This window comes from Bos indicus x Bos taurus, chromosome 10 (assembly GCF_003369695.1).
Source record: "Bos indicus x Bos taurus breed Angus x Brahman F1 hybrid chromosome 10, Bos_hybrid_MaternalHap_v2.0, whole genome shotgun sequence".
Lineage (NCBI taxonomy): Eukaryota > Metazoa > Chordata > Mammalia > Artiodactyla > Bovidae > Bos > Bos indicus x Bos taurus.
Window position 1 is genome coordinate 34,656,304 of NC_040085.1, and position 19,076 is coordinate 34,675,379.

A 19,076-nucleotide genomic window follows, 5' to 3' on the forward strand; every position below is an offset into this window, starting at 1 on the left:
GGGTAGCCTTTCCCTTCTCCAGGGATCTTCTCAACCCAGGGATCAAACCCAGGTCTCCAGCACTGCAGGCAGATTCTTTACCATCTGAGCCACCAGAGAAGCCCTTAATATATATAATATTCAATTAAATTATAAACCATAACATACAGACAAACTTAAATCTTTAGGTATATAATTTTATACCAAATCATTAAGACACTGTGCAACTTCATCCAAAACAGACCATTGCCTCCAAAGTATCATAAGACAGAAAAATAAGAAGAAAAGAAAGATGCAAAAACAGGGAGTACTATTTTTTGTAAGTACTCTGAAATACAGCATTAAATATGTGAAGCAGTAAAAACATACAATCTATGATTAAACTCTTTTGAACAATGATTTCATTCATCTTTCACTATATTCCTTTACAAAAGTTTGTGATTTAATTTGAGATTTTTAAATTTCAAAAGAAATGATGGCACACTCCATTTAACAACATTATCCAGTGTGCAGACAGTCACAGACCACTAGTTTCAAGTATCTGGCTCAAATATGAAGAAGCACTGTTCAGATAAAAATTCACAAAACCGATGTTTCTCCATATTCTTCAAATAAAGAGGTCTGACTTTAAAACGCAACAATCATAACACAGTTATACTAAAAATTAATGAATTCCCAATTGTGAACAGCGAGTGCATAATGAATTTCAGGGCACTTCTCTGGCAACCAGACCGAATTAAGAGTTAAAGTTCTAAAGCCTCAACTGCCTCTGAAAATTTGGGGGGTGGTGATCAGTTAAAGAAAACATCAGCTGTTTAGAAATGCATGGCACTACAGCTGAATATAATACCTTTCCTGTTCTCTCTTAAAATGGTTTCCTATCGAAGCAGTTTCTGTATCAATCACACAATAGCCAGAATGGTACAGGGTTATACTATATGACACAATAACCACATTCAAAAAGCATAGAAAAAAAATCACTTTTATAGTAGCAAATGCTGTAGCTAAAAGCCTAAAACAAATCACTAAACTGCACTAATTTGTAAGCTTTGAGGTTTGAGGAACTCCCTGGCAGCTAAGAGAAGGGCAGAGCTTGCAATCAACTGTCCTCTGGAGCACAACAAGATTTTCAAGAAAAGAAACCCGTTGATATAGTCTGTTCAATTAACTTTGCAAAAAAATGCCCAAGCAATACCCGGAGGGAATTCAAGGCAAAAATCAGGCCAAATATCACATTTAACTCTCAATCTTACCAAGGCCAGTGACTGTTAATCAGCCTGGGGGGAAGTAAGTAAGTAAGTACTACACTTGACAGTGGTTGTTTTTTTTATAAGCATTACGCTTCCTATTTTACATGGACGAATATAACTACTTCTGCAGAATATCTAGTAGAGCCATGTCTTCATTTTTACAGGTCACTAATTATGAATGTGCTTAAAATATCCTACCACTCCAAAAATAAATTATAGTAGAGAGAGCCCTCAGTATGGGCATTTTGATTCTAAAAAAAAAATGAAATTATAAATCATATCTTCCTTTTCCAAGTAAGAAAATTGTGATGTGAAGTGCTGACATGAGCTACCTATATATATATTTCTTGGCCAAAAAGCTAGAATTTATACCCAATCTGCATTTCAAATATAGAGTGTTTGAAATGTCTCATAAATGGCACAAGATGATTCAGGTAACTTGTATGATTCTGTCATAGTAGGTCTACACACACATATGTGAATATAATTTGATAATACATATAAGGATATATACAAATATTTATTTTGATATCCACTTCATATTTGATTTCAAATTGAGCCACTAGTAACTATATGGTAGTTAGTTAAAACTTTATCAGTTTCAGATTTCTCATCTACCTCATTCAAAGATTATAGAGTATGGCATAATATATATAAAACTCCTAGTAGAAGGTGTGGCATATAGGAGGCACTTGTAAAATGCAGTTATTCTATGAAAAAATTATGATATCCAATATTTGATTATTTTTCAATGATAGATGGAAAAAGAAGATAGATAATCCAAGTAAATTAAACTTGGTTTGAAAATATATTTTAGAATCCACACTTGAAGACAGATCTGTCTGTTGCTCTAAAATCCCATTTTGGAAAAGAGGAAAGACCAGTATAAAGACCTGGCTACCAAAGCAGGAGGGATGGTCTTCTGGGTATGCAAGTGACTGGACTTCAAGTTTATACATCACTATACTGCCGGTTAAATAAACTTCACATGTATTGCTCTTATACAGCTAAGAAACATTTCTTTTCTGTCAATTGCAAAAATACAGAAGAAAAAAAGTAATGGGAGTTTCTGGAGGTAATGTGGCAAATTGGAAATAGTACAAACAGGAATTATCACAAAAGATATTTAAAAACAAAATGAATGTTAGAAGAGATCCTGCACTCAACACTAAATCAGAGTCAGCTTTGGAAGGGAAGCAAGAAAGACATCCAGTCCCTCAAGCTCAGCCTAAAGTTTAGTCACTGCTCCATAAGACACACTCAGAAAACAGAGACACATACACTCCCACACTCACATAGAGAGTTAGCGTATATGAGTACATAGTCTACAGTATATACATATATACTCTACAAACAAATATAGGTGTTGTTTGTGTGTAGGTAGAAAGATGAATATCTTCTTTACACTTTCTCTGAAGCTGGAGAGGTGATTAAATGTAAAGGTTTCAAAGTATTTACTTCTTTGCATAAGTAAGCTTAGAAAGTTAAGATAATAACCAGTGAGTTTTCAATGATGACGGAAAATTAAAAACTTAAATGCTTTTTGAAATATCAAGCAAAATCACATCATTATAATTGAGTTCAACAGTAAATCATGAAATCACAGGAGCAGGAAGAAGGCCATTTTGAATCCAGCTGCTGTGACTGGAGGGATGCTTGTTGGTGCGACACAGGAAATCATCAGAGGATAAATAGCCTCTGAGTGAAAAGCCTGCAGCCCACTGGGAGTTATTCTTCTCTTGGGTAAAAAGGGGTAAGTTTCTAAATCCCAAACTTTACAGTGATTCTGTCATTATATCATTGCAATATAGCAGGGAATGGTCAAAATGGAATAGAGCTGTGCCTCCTTAGGAAATTATACAAATCTACATACGACTAAGAACAAAATTAGCCCCAAATTGAGGTTTGATTAATTATGGACTAAAACAGAGAACTTTAATATTAATACAGCAGCTCTGAACTAAAAAAAAAAAAGGCACAGGTAATATAGTCCAGTGTGAAACATGAAATAAATAAAAATATAAGTGAATACAAGAATATAAGTGGTGTTGGAGAAGACTCTTGAGAGTCCCTTGGACTGCAAGGAGATCCAACCAGTCCATCCTAAAGGAGATCAGCCCTGGGTGTTCACTGGAAGGACTGATGCTGAAGCTGAAACTCCAATACTTTGGCCACCTGATGAGAAGAGCTAACTCATTTGAAAAGACCCTGATGCTGGGAAAGATTGAGGGCAGGAAGAGAAGGGGACGCCAGAGGATGAGATGGTTGGATGGCATCACCGACTCGATGGACATGGGTTTGAGTGAACTCAGGGAGTTGGTGATGGACAGGGAGGCCTGGCGTGCTGCGATTCATGGGGTCACAAAGAGTTGAACACAACTGAGTGACTGAACTGAACTGAACTGACAAGAATAAGAGAAGAATCACAGCAATGGTGAAGAATAAGCCATGAAAAAGAAGAAACAAGTTCAGAACCAGGATAAAAACCATAACTATACAACTTCTTTATAATAACATCACTAATTCTGATATATACCAAGATAAGACTGACAACTACAGAACTATACATCTACTAAACCTGTGTGTGTCACAGAGTCTACCTGTGTGTATATGCTTAAGTGACATGCCTAGCAAAGCTCGTATTGTTCGTTCCATATAATGGGCAAAATTACTTTCAACTAATAATTTTGTTGTCTGTTTAAAGTCTTAAGTAAAGATGACCTTTTGGTTTGGTTACAGTACCTTACCAACATTCCCAGCCATTACAGAGCTAATAATCTGACACTTAGAAAACTAGTCTGAAGAATTTCTCCAATGCACTTAATTATGTGAATGGGTATTACCGAGTTGAATTATCTTTCACCCTTGAAAAGTAGAAAATAGTGTTTACCAAGGATAACTTAAATCCATTCTATATAAAAATGCATTTTTTAATAGTGTATAAGGTCCCAGGCTTATCATTTAATTCTACAGATACTTTTTTCTTTTTTAATAACTATGTGACTTGATGGGAAACAGCAATTTTAGTCACTCACTTTTGGGTCAGTTCAGTTGCTCAGTCATGTCCAACTCTTTGCAACCCCATGGACTGCAGCACGCCAGGCCTTCCTATCTATCACCAACTCCCACAGCTTACTCAAATGCATGTTTATTGAGTCAATGATGCCATCCAACCATCTCATCCTCTCTCATCCCCTTCTCCTCGCACTTTCAATCATTCCCAGCATCAGGGTCTTTTCAAATGAGTTAGTTCTTCGCATCAGGTATCCAAAGTATTGGAGTTTCAGCTTCAGCATCAGTCCTTCCAATGAATATTCAGGACTGATTTCCTTTAGGATGGACTGGTTTGATCTCCTTGCAGTCCAAGGGACTCTCAAGAGTCTTCTCCAACACCACAGTTCAAAAGCATCAATTCTTCAGCACTCAGCTTTCTTTATAGTCCAACTTTCACCTCCATACATGACTACTGGAAAAACAAAAGCTTTGACTAGATGGACCTTTGTTAGCAAAATAATATCTCTGCTTTTTAATATTCTGCATAGGTTGGTCATAGCTTTTCTTCCAAGGAGAAAGTGTCTTTTAATTTCATGGCTGCAGTCACCATCTGCAGTGCTTTTGGAGCCCCCCAAAATAAAATATGTCACTATTTCCATTGTTTCCCCATTTATTTGCCATTAAGTGATGGGACCAGATGCCATGATCTTAGTTTTCGGAATGTTGAGTTTTAAGCGAACATTTTCACTCTCCCCTTTCACCTTCATCAAGTGGCTCTTTAGTTCTTCGCTTTTTGTCATAAGGGTGTCATCGGCATATCTGAGGTTATTAATATTTCTCCTGGCAATCTCGATTCCAGCATGTGCTTCATCCAGTTCAGCAGTTTTTTGATGTACTCTGCATATAAGTTAATTAAACAGGGTGACAACATACAGCCTTGACATGCTCCTTTTCCGATTTGAAACCAGTTTGTTGTTCTATGTCCAGTTCTAACTGTTGCTTCTTGACCTGCATACAGATTTCTCAGGAGGCAGGTCAGGTGGTCTGGTATTTCCATCTCTTGAACAATTTTCCACAGTTTGTTGTTATCCACACAGTCAAAGGTTTTGGAATAGTCAATAAAGCAGAAGTAGATATTTTTCTGGAACTCTCTGGCTTTTTTGATGATCCAACAGATATTGGCAATTTGTTCTTTGGTTCTTCTGCCTTTTCTAAACCCAGCTTGAACATCTGGAAGTTCACGGTTCACGTACTGTTGAAGCCTGGCTTGGAGAATTTTGAGCATTACTTTGCTAGCCTGTGAGATGAGTGCAACTGTGCAAATATACAATAAATCTGTGATAGTTTCATTTAATGATTTATTCTCACTTTATCTGGTTTTATTTTTAAATTATCAATTACTTGTATGCTTACAAATAAATCCCTATTTTTCCCATTTGGATGTATCATTTTTATAGTGCTATTTTTCATTTAGCCTCAAAATGGCATGATATTGAGACTATTCTTGCTCTTTGATACAAAAGGGATATTTATACACATATTTGAACACATATAAATATACTCATTATGATAAGGTCGGGGTGACATTAATAGTCTCTGGAGCTCATAAATGAGGAGGGATACCAGCTCTCCACCCTGACCCCCACCCCCACCATTAAAGAGCAAAAGGACAAACTCCAAGGTTATGTGAATTCAGAGGATAACAGCCAAAGGAGCAACACCAAACACAGAGGTATACAAGATAGAGTATCAAATGGCATTCTTGTGCACATATGAATATTACATGTACTATTTAAAATATACCATCTGATTTACTTTCTGTTTGACAAATGAGAATTTTTTCCAGATTATAATTTCTTGCTCTCTATTACTTCCTGCCCCCTTACTCTGTTCTGAGAACCAAATGGCACTCCTACTAGAGTCCAATTGTTGCACCCCTGAGTGTGCTTTTCTAAGACAGAGGACAGTCGCTATGTACTCTCCCTCTCCTCCAGATATAAAATGCAACCATACTTTATTTTTGCTGTCATTTACATTTTTTCTTATGTAACAGTCCACTTTCCTAAAAGTTTATTAGATACAGAAACTGAGGGGTAGAAAGATTAAGAAAAAAAATTTTTTTTGCCTGTGGTCATGCAGTAGAGCAGCAGGTGAATGAAAAGAAAGCCCAAGTTCACCAAGAGTTTTCAACCACATCATCCTTCTCTGAATGAGAATTTTTAAAAATAATAATAATAAAAGCACATATCTCTCTTTTCTTAAGGGCAATGAATTCATCTCAGTGGCTGTACATTTGTAAAGAACATGATGTTTTAAGTCATTTCGGACTCACAGTTCACTACTTCTTAGTAGACAGTCTAAAAAAGCTTTGGTAAGTCTTTGACTTTAACTCCAAAAGGATCCCCTATGTAAGTTCAAAGCTTCCCAAGACTGCCTCGAATTGGGGAGGGCTCAGTATCCTACAGGAACTTAAGAGATAACTGTCTTATCTTCTGATGAGCAGGTTAGGTGGCTTCACATTGAACAGACACAAATCTAGGAATCTGGTGGACACAAATACCTGAACAAGTTTCAGGGTATTATCCAGTAAAATTTATTTCACAGATTTACAAGCTTTGGGAAGGGAGAGTTACCAAAGGTTAAAGGATGGACACATTTTTCTAGTTGGAGTAAACTTTGGAGAAACTGCTTAGGCTTAATACTAGACAAGTGCTGGAAAAGACTCTTGAGAGTCCCCTGGACTGCAAGGAGATTAATTCAGTCAATCCTAAAGGAAATCAACCGTGAATATTCATCGGAAGGACTGATGCTGAAGCTGAAGCTCCAATACTTTGGCCACCTGATGCAAAAAGCCAACTCATTGGAAAAGACCTGACTCATTGGAAAAGACCCTGAAGCTGGGAAAGATTGAAGGCAAAAGGAGAAGAAGGCGGTAGAGGATGAGATGATTAGGTAGCAATACCAGTGCAACAGACATGAATTTGAGCAAACTCCGAGAGACAGTGGAGAACAGAGGAGCCTGGCATGCCAGGAGGAAAGCCCCACATACAGTCTATGCAGTCACAAAGAGTCAGAAGCGATTTAACTACTGAGCAACAACAACAAGTTGCAGGGTTATTTTTCTCTCTGCCCCCTGTTCCTATAGCTGGAATCCATGTTGTAGCATTGCCCTTTCCTTCCTTTTTACCTATGTACCACCAACCTACTTGAAAGATTCAAATTATGACGTACCAGTTTTTTCAAGTTTCCTTGAAAAGCTATCAGTGCTTTCTCCTATCCTGGCACAAATGTTTGTGTATTTCTCAGTCTTGATTGTTTTTCCACTTGGCTTTATCTTCTCAATTAACTTGCAAACTCGGAGTTCATGGGGGCCTCCAACTCTTCGGTAATAAGTGGACCTGAGGTTTGGCCTGGATTCAATTCACAGCTCCGCAGAAATAACAGAGAGAATGTCCCAGTGTTTAATCTCTGTCTATCTCTCCTTGCTGCTGCTGCTAAGTCACTTCAGTCGTGTCCGACTCTGTGTGACCCCATAGACGGCAGCTCACCAGGCTCCCCCATCCCTGGGATTCTCCAGGCAAGAACACTGGAGTGGGTTGCCATTTCCTTCTCCAATGCATGAAAGTGAAAAGTGAAAGTGAAGTCGCTCAGTCGTGTCCAACTCCCAGCGACCCCCTGGACTGCAGCCCACCAGGCTCCTCTGTCCATGGGATTTTCCAGGCAGGAGTACTGGAGTGGGGTGCCATTTCCTTCTCCACTATCTCTCCTTATGTGCAATCAATTAGCAGGTAGCATACTCTGGTCCACTGGGACTATAGGCCCTATTTAAGAATTCTCCATTTTTCCCATTCAGGAGAACAGAAAAATCGCCCTAAAGACCCCTTTATGTCAAATGGTAGCCATTTTTTTCTTCCTCTGTTTGACATGCATGAATAAAGTTCTATTTAGTTAAAAAAATTTTTTTTTTTGCTGTTTTTGCTGCCACTTAAAGGGCAGATACACTTTTCCGATACTGTTTTCAGGCCAGCATCTGATTTCCTGCTCACCTCTTTGAGATGTCAGTGCCCTTTATACTGTCCTTTAGTACTGTGGGAGGCCTAGCTATGAACCAACCCTTCCTCTCTCAGATATATATATGTATTTCCCTTTCCACAGAGTAACTCCATTATTTTTTTATCCCTCCCACTCTCATTACAACAAAACAGGACAAGAAATATGCTGCTTGCAGATATGGTAGCATGTCACATATCTGACCCCATCTGCTAACCACATAATAGTCCTTGGTACAGTTTTGTCGGGGAACAGTAAGAAACTGATGTCTCCTATCGTTATGCAAAGTCGTAGTGGTAACTTACTAAAAGAAAGAGTAAGTTACATCATCATTTCCAATACCTTTACTCCTACCATAATATGTCTTTAACTGATAAATTTACGGTAAATGTGTAACAGCCAAAGAAAAAAAAAATGTTCCTAATATTTGAAATCCTTTTCTGTGATTTTCTGTGAACTCCTGGGAATGTATGATCTGGATTATGAAATGGAAATCATCTTTCTTCCTGAATTAATCAATTACATCAACAGGGAAGAAAATAAAATGTTTTAAAACAAAGATTAGAAATGGTATCTTGGAAATAGTATCTTGGAAGAGTAGTAAGAAAACCAATATAAAAAAGCTTAACTGGGATCAGTTCAAGGTGGTATAGTTAAGAACAAAAATGGAATTGTACTGGCATAAAATGGGAAATTACTAAGTGCGTACCCCAATTAAGAAGATGAGGAATTTTAGCAAGATGGCAAAAAGGATCATTCCAGGGAATAAGTCTGGACTGTGGAAAAAGAGTTGTGAAATTTCTTTCTGTAAAGAAAAGTCACAAAGAACATAGGACCACTGTCTGAGTAGCATAATACAAAGCTATTGTGTCATAAATTAGTGAGATGATTTAATGCCATCATAAAGTCTCTTCTTACTTGCAACTTTATGGTTTTACAGAACCAAAAGTTTATTAATTGGATTTGAAAATAAAAATAGGATACAGTGCTGTATGAATGAAATCATTTATTCAGTCTGCTCTAAGTAATATATTTACATTGACAGTCACTGAAGCAAAGAAATGAAATTTCATTTTGAGGGACTATTCAGTTAACGGCAATTACAGTGAAGCTAAAAACGTTCACCCTATTCATACTTGAAATGCATTCAGTATAATACTTTGCTTGTCCTTCCAAAAAGCCAAAAAGGAAAGTAAGATCTTCCCCAATTCAACTGGGAGCTGATAGCACATTCCTTTGGTTCACTGCAGCTGCCAAGAGCTCAGTTCCAGGACTAGGAGGGTATAACTGGCTCTTTGCCTTAGATTTTGTTGATTGCAAGCCTTGAGCCTATCTCTTCCAAGACTCTTCCCAAAGCATGAGAACCAAGCCTGAGAACATGAATGATGAATTATCTGTATAGATGGAAAGCAACCCAAGATCATGGTTCCTAACACTATCTTAAGACATAAACTGAACCCATAGGCTAATGCAATTAGCTGCATCCCCATGAGTCTTACCCTAGTCACATTAAAACAGTACATTTAGGAATACAGAACACATTTTTTCCTGAAGAATTTGCTCATACCCCATTTCTCAAAATCAGTTCAAGGTAGTTTGCCTTACAAAACAAAAACGAAAAGAATTTTACAATATCAGTAAGAAGAGTTGGTACCAGAGGCAATAAAATTAAGCAAAGATGATGAAGAAAAATGCATTCCTTGAATTTCTTTTATGACATCTATTCAGCAGCATTGCTTCACCCCTAAATTTTTAACCTCTGATTCCTAATTGTCAGGACCCTGGCATCCTCACTGATTTGTTCACTAGAAAATGATTTCTTAGGCTTGATGTGCAACCTGGTCAATCTAAAATACTTAATAAATCACTTAGAGGCTTCCCGGGGACAAACAGGACATGAGTAATTAATACTGTATAAAATAATCTGCTCATCTGGCATGTGAATTTTCAGTAACATAAACAGTAAGGACAACTTTGAATGGACAAAAATCATCTGGAGATACAAAGGACAGCCTACTTTTTCTTGTGATGGTGACCAAAGTGGTGATGATTAAGGATGTGCTGTGTGTGTGTGTGTGTGTGTGTGTGTGTGTGTGTGTGTGTGTTCTCAGGTGTACATACAGATAGTGGAGTGAGAAGTGGGAAGAGAAAAGGTTAAAGCTAACTGTAAACGAAAGAGCTTCAGATTTACTTTTTAAACAACATTCAGTAAAGTCCATCCTCCCTCCTCCCATAGACTGACACCCTAAATATGTGTTTGATCAAAAAGCGGTACCTGATCACAAGGTTTCTCCAAACTCAAATGGGCTAAAAATCACAATTCATTGCACCTTGGGATAATCTTGCCGTGAGGATGGCAATATTCTGGGACCAGATGTAATGGTCAACTGACCTTCCAGAGCACTTTTATCCCTTTGGGTCAAGCTGTACATTTAGATTCAACCCACTGACAGCCTTCCAGATCCTTCTTCTCTACCTTATCCTTTGGTTCTCAATTCCACCAATCTTTTCTGTCAGCTACTGCCTGAGGTGTCATTCTTAAAATTTGTGAGAATAATTGATATTACTTGAATTGAGAGCATACAGCTTGCTAATTTGTCATATACATGTTGATAAATTTATTCTATTTACTGTTTCTAGCACATCCTGCAAGCTATTTATGGGCAGTACATTAACTATATTAGGACACCAAGTCATCAGTCGATTTGGCTCCCCTTAAAAACTATTCAAAGACATTCACTTGGTTTTTCAATTGCAGTGGGGATTTGTTCTGCACTAATGCAGTTATAAGGCTTCTCTGATGGCTAAGTAAAGAATCTGTGGAGATACGGGCTTGATCTCTGGGTCAGGAAGATCCCCTGGAGAAGGAAATGGCAACCCATTCCAGTATTCTTGCCTGTGAAATCCCATGTACAGAGGAGCCCAATGGGCAACAGTCCATGGGGTTGCAAACAGTCAGACATGACTGCGTGTGACTAAAAAACAACAGTGATTATAACAGCAATTATAATTTTTTATTAACCTCCTTGGAAATTATAATAGGTCACAGGTAAAAAATATAGTATTTTTTTTTCCTTTTTAAAGAAGACAATTGTGAAGTTTACAAGAGATATGCCTCTCAAAATTATGTAATTATCAACAGGTTCTCTAAGAAACAAGTAAAACATCCACAGAATAATTTACAAAGAAAGCTTTAAAAACTAGGAAAATACTTTGGATCACTCTGCTCTAAGTATTGCACTAGTATACACTTAACTGGGGTTTACGTTTTGACCCTGAATGCTATGTTTACTAGTTTTCCTAAGCTTAATGCAATGGGTTTAATGCAACAAAATTCACAATGTCAAAAATGGGTACCAGTTCACAGTTCTTTAATGACTTTTTAGTTTCAGTGATGTTTAATATAGTAAAAAGAATATTAAAATAAAACTTTACAATTCCAAGATTATTTTACTAAAAAGGTTTGACTACAAATAACTTTTTTAAATTCAAGATGGGACAATATATAATTAAGGAAACTGATTCTGAAGACTGCACAAATATAGATATCTACAGGGAAAAATATCATTTCGAAAATTGCTTTTTAATAACATCAGAATCATTGGTGAATGGTAGACAGGCAGATATAAATCAAAGGATAATCTTCCTTTCCCATATGCCACATATCCACAAATCTCAGCTACAATGAAGTCTGCTAAGCAATATTCCCAGATAAATGACGATAAGTTCCTAGTTCCATAGCAGAAACTTTTATACTTAAGTAGTTCACAAAGGACCAAACAGATCAAGCACAACAGGAAGACAATTAGAGTTAACTCGAGACAGTATAAACTATGCATTAAAACAAATATTCCCAATTACTTTAAAAAAATCTGAATTTCATGCTCAGAATTTTCCAGGCGAGCAGTAGAAGAGTGAGGGACTGACCAGCTATTTCAAAGAAGAAAAGTCACAGTGATGTATTTTTAAATCTTGTAATTAATTTTAGACCGCAATGAAATGATTTTGCCTAAACTACCTATAAAATAATTTTATTTCCTCTTGATCCTAGCTACTAGAAGACAAAATTAAGAAGTAATCCTTTGTGTATACCATGGATGGTTTTAGATCTGCAAATACAGGTAAATAAAGGGATACAGGGGCATAGACTTTTATGCTAGCAAAGTTCCTACCGAGTCTTTGATGTGTCTGTTTATAATTGTCGTGCTTTTTTAAATTAAATTATTTTCAAGACTCCTTATGTAAAATGTTCAAAACACACTTCTTATAATCTTACACTTAACTCTTATTATCTATGTCTATTTTACAGCTGATCAATGTTTTAAGCCTAAATAAAAAGAAAATCTTCTCTTCCCCATAAATGCTTTCACAAATGAAAATAAAGCTACTTCAGGTTAAGAAAGGTCATGGTTTACAAAGTCAAAGCAATGGAATTTGCAGTTTTATCAGTGGTTCTCAGACTTTAGCTTATATTATAATCATCACCTGAGGTGAAAAACCCAGAATGTGGGTCCCACACTCAGAATTTCTGATTTAGAAAGCCTGGGAGGGGTCCGAGAATTTGCATTCCTAACAAGTTCCCAGGGGACACTGATGCTAAAGGTTAGGGGTACCCACTTTGAGAATCTAACTTCTGTGACACAAAAGACAGATTTGAAAAATAATAGATAAATATAGTTTTCACCTATCTAATAGCTATGACATTTATAACGACTAGAGATGCTGCCTAATTTTCACACAAAGCCAATTCTATTCCTAGCTAAGTGACTAATAACCACACCAACAGTAAAAAAAGAAGAAGAAGACCACCACCTTCATAACTAAGATCAGCTCAGTAGCAGAAATGCTTCCCCCCTTAATGTCAATCAGCTTGAGCACAGGATCATTTTGATGCAATTGTTCTAGGTCCTAGATCTTATGCTTTGCCACTACCCAAAATGAACTTGCCAGAGCAAATAATCTAAATGGCAAAAAGTGACAGAAAAATGGAACACTGCCTCTCTAATCCAGACAGTTCCAAAACATCCCTTACCCCCCACCCAACTGTCTCACTTCTCATTATCTCCTACACACACACACACACCCCCCCCCCCAAAAAAAAAAGACCCCTCTGTTTATTTGGGTTAATATGAACCAATGGGAGAGAAATAAAGACTTGGATAAGCAGAATTCAGACTCTCTCAGACTAGGGAACAGCTTCCTGAGAAGATTCTATCGTTTATCTGCAACGTTGGTCCGCCCTTAGAATCCCAGCCACTCTCAGATGCCAGACATCAGTGTCCAGCAAAAGTCAAAAGAGCTCTAAATGAATTCCTGCTAGTCAAGGCCCCACCTCCTGCCATCAGCCAAGCGGGTAAGATCTCCGGAGAGTCTCGGCAACTCTCTCCTACATGCAACACCACCACCAGCACCACCACCAAGAAAGCTCTCAATTTCATTCTGGAAAGAGGGAGTGCGGAGAGAGGAGATAATCAGATGCTTAGAGCTGGCAGAGAGTGAGGATCTCCTGACTAGAGCCAAGGAGGGAGGCAGGAAGACAGGCAAGGGGAGTGGCCGCAGAAGCTCAGCACAGACCAGTGCTCTCCGCTCCAGACCCTCTCCCTCCACCCCCAGCACGGCTTAGCCCTGGACCAGACACAGCGGAGAGAGTTAAGGCTCGGTCGGATTTCGCGGCTCAGTTCGCAAACAGCTGCCCACTGCGCACTCTAGGCTCCCAGAGTTCGAGGACTCAAGGTCCCCTGGCATCTGCGCCCACTCCAAAGTCACTTCTAAGGTCCGCGCTTCCACAGACACTCATGCCCTTTACCCCCGGGCAGCTTCTGTGGTGCTGGGGTCTCGGCCCTAGGGAAATGGAAATCACAGGCCGGGGGTCGGGGTTGAGGGCGGGGAGGTGTGTTGATGTGCAAATTTCATTTTTTCTGGATGTCGGCCATAGCCTAGATGCTTTGGGGGAGTCTCGGCCTACTGTCCCCTCAAGGGCTGTTCTCCTAACCTTCCCACCATACCTCGAAAATACAAAAGTTATTTTTCCTTTGTGTCACCGCCTGCTTGTCCCAGGAGAAGACGTACCTTTCAGTTCAGCCAAAGCCTGAGGGTGTGTGTGTGTGTATCTTTCAATCTCGAAAGCCAAGGGTGCCAACTGCTGACAGGCAAAGGAACCTGGATTTGCTCTTGAGGACTTAAAAACATCCGAGTTAACAAGCCTGCCCTTCTCTCGATCCTAGCCCGACCAGCCCTGGGTTTTCCAGAGAACTGAGATTGTGTTCCAGTTGCAATGAGCTTGCGTCCTGCCCCGGAGCCGAGACGCGCGGACTTGGCTGTCCGTTCATTCATGCATTTGCTCATCCATTCACATAAACATGTTCCTTAATTGCGTCTGGCACCGAGAATCTTGACTTCTATTTTCCCCTCCCAAGTCAGTGCTCATGGCAACGGCTGGTGCAGGATGTAACTCGACTGTCAACCCACTTCCTGAGCCGGAAAATCAAGTCAAGGAGACATTCCACTCCCCCCTCTCCCCTCAAAGAAGGAAAAGGTGGGAAGGAGAAAGCTGGGGGAGGAGGATGGAGGGCAGAGAGCAATGGGAAGCTCACTAGGGTCACATTCGAAGCTTCCCTTCGGAGGAAACGGCGACATCGACGCCAAAGCCTGCAAGGAGCCCAATCATCATTAAACCCAAGACTGCTAGAGCTCCGGTCCCCAGAGGGGATAAATCAAGTGCAAAGTCACTCATTCGCATGAGTGCGGGGCTGCCGGCTCGACCCAACACTGAACCCGAACCGAGGCGCTGGGAGAGCGGCTCGCAGCCCAATCCGCAGCGCGCTCGCTGCCTCCTTATCGCTCCCAATAACGTGACGAAGTGTAAATCAAAAGCCACGCCGGGAGGGGCCCCGGAACGGCGCGAGTCGTGCATTTTCGCTCACCAGCCTATCTTACCTAAGAATCACAAGGTCACGACAGCGTCGCGATTCCACTCACCGTACACTCCTTGGCCAGAGATTCCCTCCAGGAGGACTGTCAGCAGCCACACGAGACCGTACACTAAATCCATCTTCACGTGAACATGAACATATCCAGCCCGGGGGGGACGCAGCGGGACCTTCTGGAGGCCGGCGGCCAGCCGGGCGCGCTCCGCTAGCGCCTCAGCCGAGACGAGGTGCCTGGGAATCGCTCGCGGAAGAGAGAAGCGCCGTGCGTCCGTCCTTTCCCCGCGGCGGCCGAAAGCGGAGCGCAGGAGCCCCGCACACCCCACACTCATGCACGCACACACACACACAGACACACACACTCACACAACACAATACCCTGACACAGACTTCCACGCACGCCTCACTCACACCAGGCGCCTGGGAAAATCGCAGACTCCGGGGAGGAGCAGGGGGCGTGCTGGGAAGCGGAGCCGCGAGGCGAAGGGTTCTTCAGGGCAGCCGGCTCGAGTCTCCGCAGCGGCGGCGGCGGCGGCGCGCTGGGCCAGCGGCGGGTGCGGGCGAGGGGCCGGGTGTGCCGAGCGGTGCGAGCCTGGCGCGGGCAGCCAGGGAGCAGGAAGTGGCCTCTGACTCGGGGCACCGAGCAGGGGCTTCCTCGCTTGGGTTCGCCTTTACAAAGTAACTCGCGAAGGTTCCCGGAGGAGCGTCAAGCGGCGGCAGCGGCCCGCCGGTCCGCAGTCCGGAGCCCCCAGCCCTGCTGTCTTGCCTTCCCCCATTCCATCAGTTGCCATTGCAACGCCAATCCTGTTACACGATACAGGCTCGCATCGCCGAGCAGGGAGAGGAGGAAGAGAAGGAGGAGGAAGAGGAGGAGTGGGACTAGGGGTTCGGGGGTGGGGAGAAAGGGAAGGGAGGAGGGGGAAGAAGGAGGAGAGGGACCGGCAGGGCGCAGAGTGTGCGTCTGGAGCTCTCTCGGGCACCAGCCTCAGCTGCCGCCGCTGCCACCGCCGCCACTGTTCTCCAAAATAGCCTTGAGCGCCCCGCCAGCGAAGAGGGGGTCTCAGGCCCGCCGCACCAATTCCGGGAGCCGAAAGCAGTCCAGGCACCGCCACTTGCAAGAGAGGGAGAAAGCCAAGAAGAGACCGGATCGCACACACGTCTACGCGTGCCCACCGGCTCCGCGCGCGTCCTCTTCGCTTCCGCGCTGCCCCCGCCAGGTGGAGGGATGGGGGCGGTCGGGACAGGCGGGAGTTTAGAGGAGGGAGCCGCAGAAGGGGTTCCCCGCCTGAGCTAACGTAGTGCTGGCATCCGGAGGTGAACGCGAGAGCAGCTGCCTGAGGAGGACCCCGGCTGCGTGGCCGCCGCTTGGGCCCCAGCTGCGGCGGAGGTGTCCGGGCTGGGCGGCGGAGCGCCGAAGGTTCGACGCCGGCCGGAATCCCTGGGTGTGCGCGGGGGAGCGCGCCGCGGAGGCGGAAAGGAGACGGAGGAGGAGGGCGAAGCCGAGAGCGGGCTGCTGAGCTGCCAGGCTGCCGGAGAGGAGGGCTGTGTGTGGTCACGTTGTGCGCTACGTGCTGAGAGCGCGAGCTGCTAGCCGCAGCCGGGCGACGTCAAAGTCGGGTGCGCGGCTCGGTCGCTTTCCTCCGCGCCTCCTCTGCCTCCTCTGCTCCTCCTCAGCTCTGCTTTCCTGTGTCAGCCCAGGAGCTCATCAGTATGGACAGCGCCGAGAGGCTCCGCGAGCCCGGCGGCATCCGGCCTCCAGCCTTCCCCGTGAGCCCCTCGCCCCCACCTCCCGGACCTGCGCGGCCGCGGAAGCCAGTTATCATTGCTGATTCCGCTGTTGGCGTCTGCACGCCGAAAGGCCGGCTACCACCTTAGACCCCGGGTAACTACAGGACACACCGTCCCCTCCCCGCCGCCCAAGGTTTCCCAGGATCCGTTCTGCTTGACTAGAGGGCAAAACAGGCCACCACGCTTGGGAACGGCACCGTTTCTTCCCTATATCTGTTCTTTTAAAGAGAAATATGGCCATCACAGCAATGAAGGCTCTTAGGGAAAAACACCTTAGAGTTCAGAGATTAGTATGTTTAATATGCAATGTCGCCTACGAAAGTTAACCGCTTTGAAAAGATCTTTTCTCTGAAAGACGGAGTCTCTCATTGGGGCAGAGCTAGCCCTGATGTTGGAGGAGCTTAAGAAATTCATAGTTACAAAAGGCTCAGGAAATGCAAAGCACCTGTATTTACACTGGAACCAGTGTAGAAATAGTTCACCTAAAATTAATAGGCGAAAACTGGGAATATAAGTAGTGGTTTGTGATTTCTGTAGCCACAATAATTAGTGCTTCCTGTGCGCAGTCCACTTTGTCGAATATATTCTTCACTTTTCAAACAACATATGGATAGGGAAGTGATTAAAATAGCTAAAAACGTGCATTTATACATGTGTTTAAAAAAAAGTAATTGCTATGGAAAATCTGGAGCATAGTATTCATTTATCCGCTTCCATAATAGACTGGTATAACACACTGCGGGTCCCTCTCCCTCTGCTCCGGCTGGGAAGGGTGAGGGGGCGGGGGATGGGGGTGTTACCTCCTAGCACTAGGACATGAATAGTCCCCATTGTTTCCACCAAGGTCCTTTTCCTCACTTAAGTGAATTATGCATATTATTTTTACTGAATGTGAGCTACTGTTTATGCTCTGTGTTTTCAAATTAAGAGGACTAATGTTGAGAAGATCCCAAAGGATGCCTTAGTGTTAAGACCCCTTGTTTATGAAATGCCACTTTCACATAGATGTAATTAATTATCACTCTAGAAGCAAAACTCAAAGTGTGGCATTTGTGAAGGGGAGTGAGTGGTCAGCTGAGGTCCGCTCAGGGGTCAGCCGAGGGGGATTGTCTTCCTTTTCAGTATATCAGTCTTTTAGAAGTAGGTGATTCCTGCATACTGCAGCAGCTTCCAGGGTAGTCGCAAGTGCAACTCCACTTTCAGTTGGCTGCTAATAATGTGTCTTGTCCATGAGGCATTTCCAGATTTTAGGCATTTGTGTTCTGAAATACTACTTCACCTGTATATTTGTACAGTCCTTTTTTGACTCTTATTTATGGAACCATAGGCTATTTGATTGACTGCAGGACTCTAGATGGAAATATTTTATCATCCCCAAAAGTCCGTATATCACTTTAACAAAGGAACCCCAAACTAAGTCAGTATCTCTACTGGGGATGACTCTGCTTAACCTGCCACATCAGGATGGAAGCTTCAGGAATTTAGTGCCTTTCTTTTCCATGTAATGCATACATACCTCTTCCTAGGGAAGGACCAAACACCCATGGAGCCCCCAGCATTCCTGACTGAGATATTTGGAGCTTTTAGAGAACTTAGAGAACCCAGTCATTTTATAGTTTACTTTTGTTGAGGAAACAGCCAGATATAGCTACTCTGGGACAAGTCTTATCCTGGATATTGAACATTGAAAGATATACAGGACAGAATCCCTTCAAAAAAGACACTATCTAGTGGACAGGGTCACGCAGGCACCACTACTTCTGTTAACATTATATGTGTGTGCTTAGTCATGTCCGACTCTTTGTGACCCTATGGATTGTAGCCTGCCAGGCTCCTCTGTCCATGGGGATTCACCAGGCAAGTATACTGGAGTGGGTTGCCATGCCCTCCCCAGGGGATCTTCCCAACCCAGGGATCGAACCAGGTCTCCCACATTGCAGGCGAATCCTTTACAGTCTGAGCCACCAGGGAAGTCCTGACACTGTAAGTGCTATATAAAGAAACTCTCAGGGCAAATGGTGGCAGATTTTACGTGTAACCATTAATTAGGCTAAATGACAGAATAAAAATGGCACTGTACCTAATATGT

The 19,076-nt window shown here is 42.4% G+C and overlaps 1 protein-coding gene across 1 annotated transcript in view; it reads right to left on the reverse strand.

The window, feature by feature from the left end:
• MDGA2 (MAM domain containing glycosylphosphatidylinositol anchor 2) overlaps positions 1-15,732 on the reverse strand; it is a 914,699-nt gene extending 898,967 nt beyond the window's left edge. Inside the window, exon 1 of the mRNA XM_027553676.1 lies at positions 15,252-15,732. Coding sequence (XP_027409477.1) covers positions 15,252-15,531 — 280 coding nt within the window. The 5' untranslated portion in view covers positions 15,532-15,732. The remainder of the gene's footprint in view (positions 1-15,251) is intronic.
• Between the last annotated feature and the right edge of the window lie 3,344 nt (positions 15,733-19,076).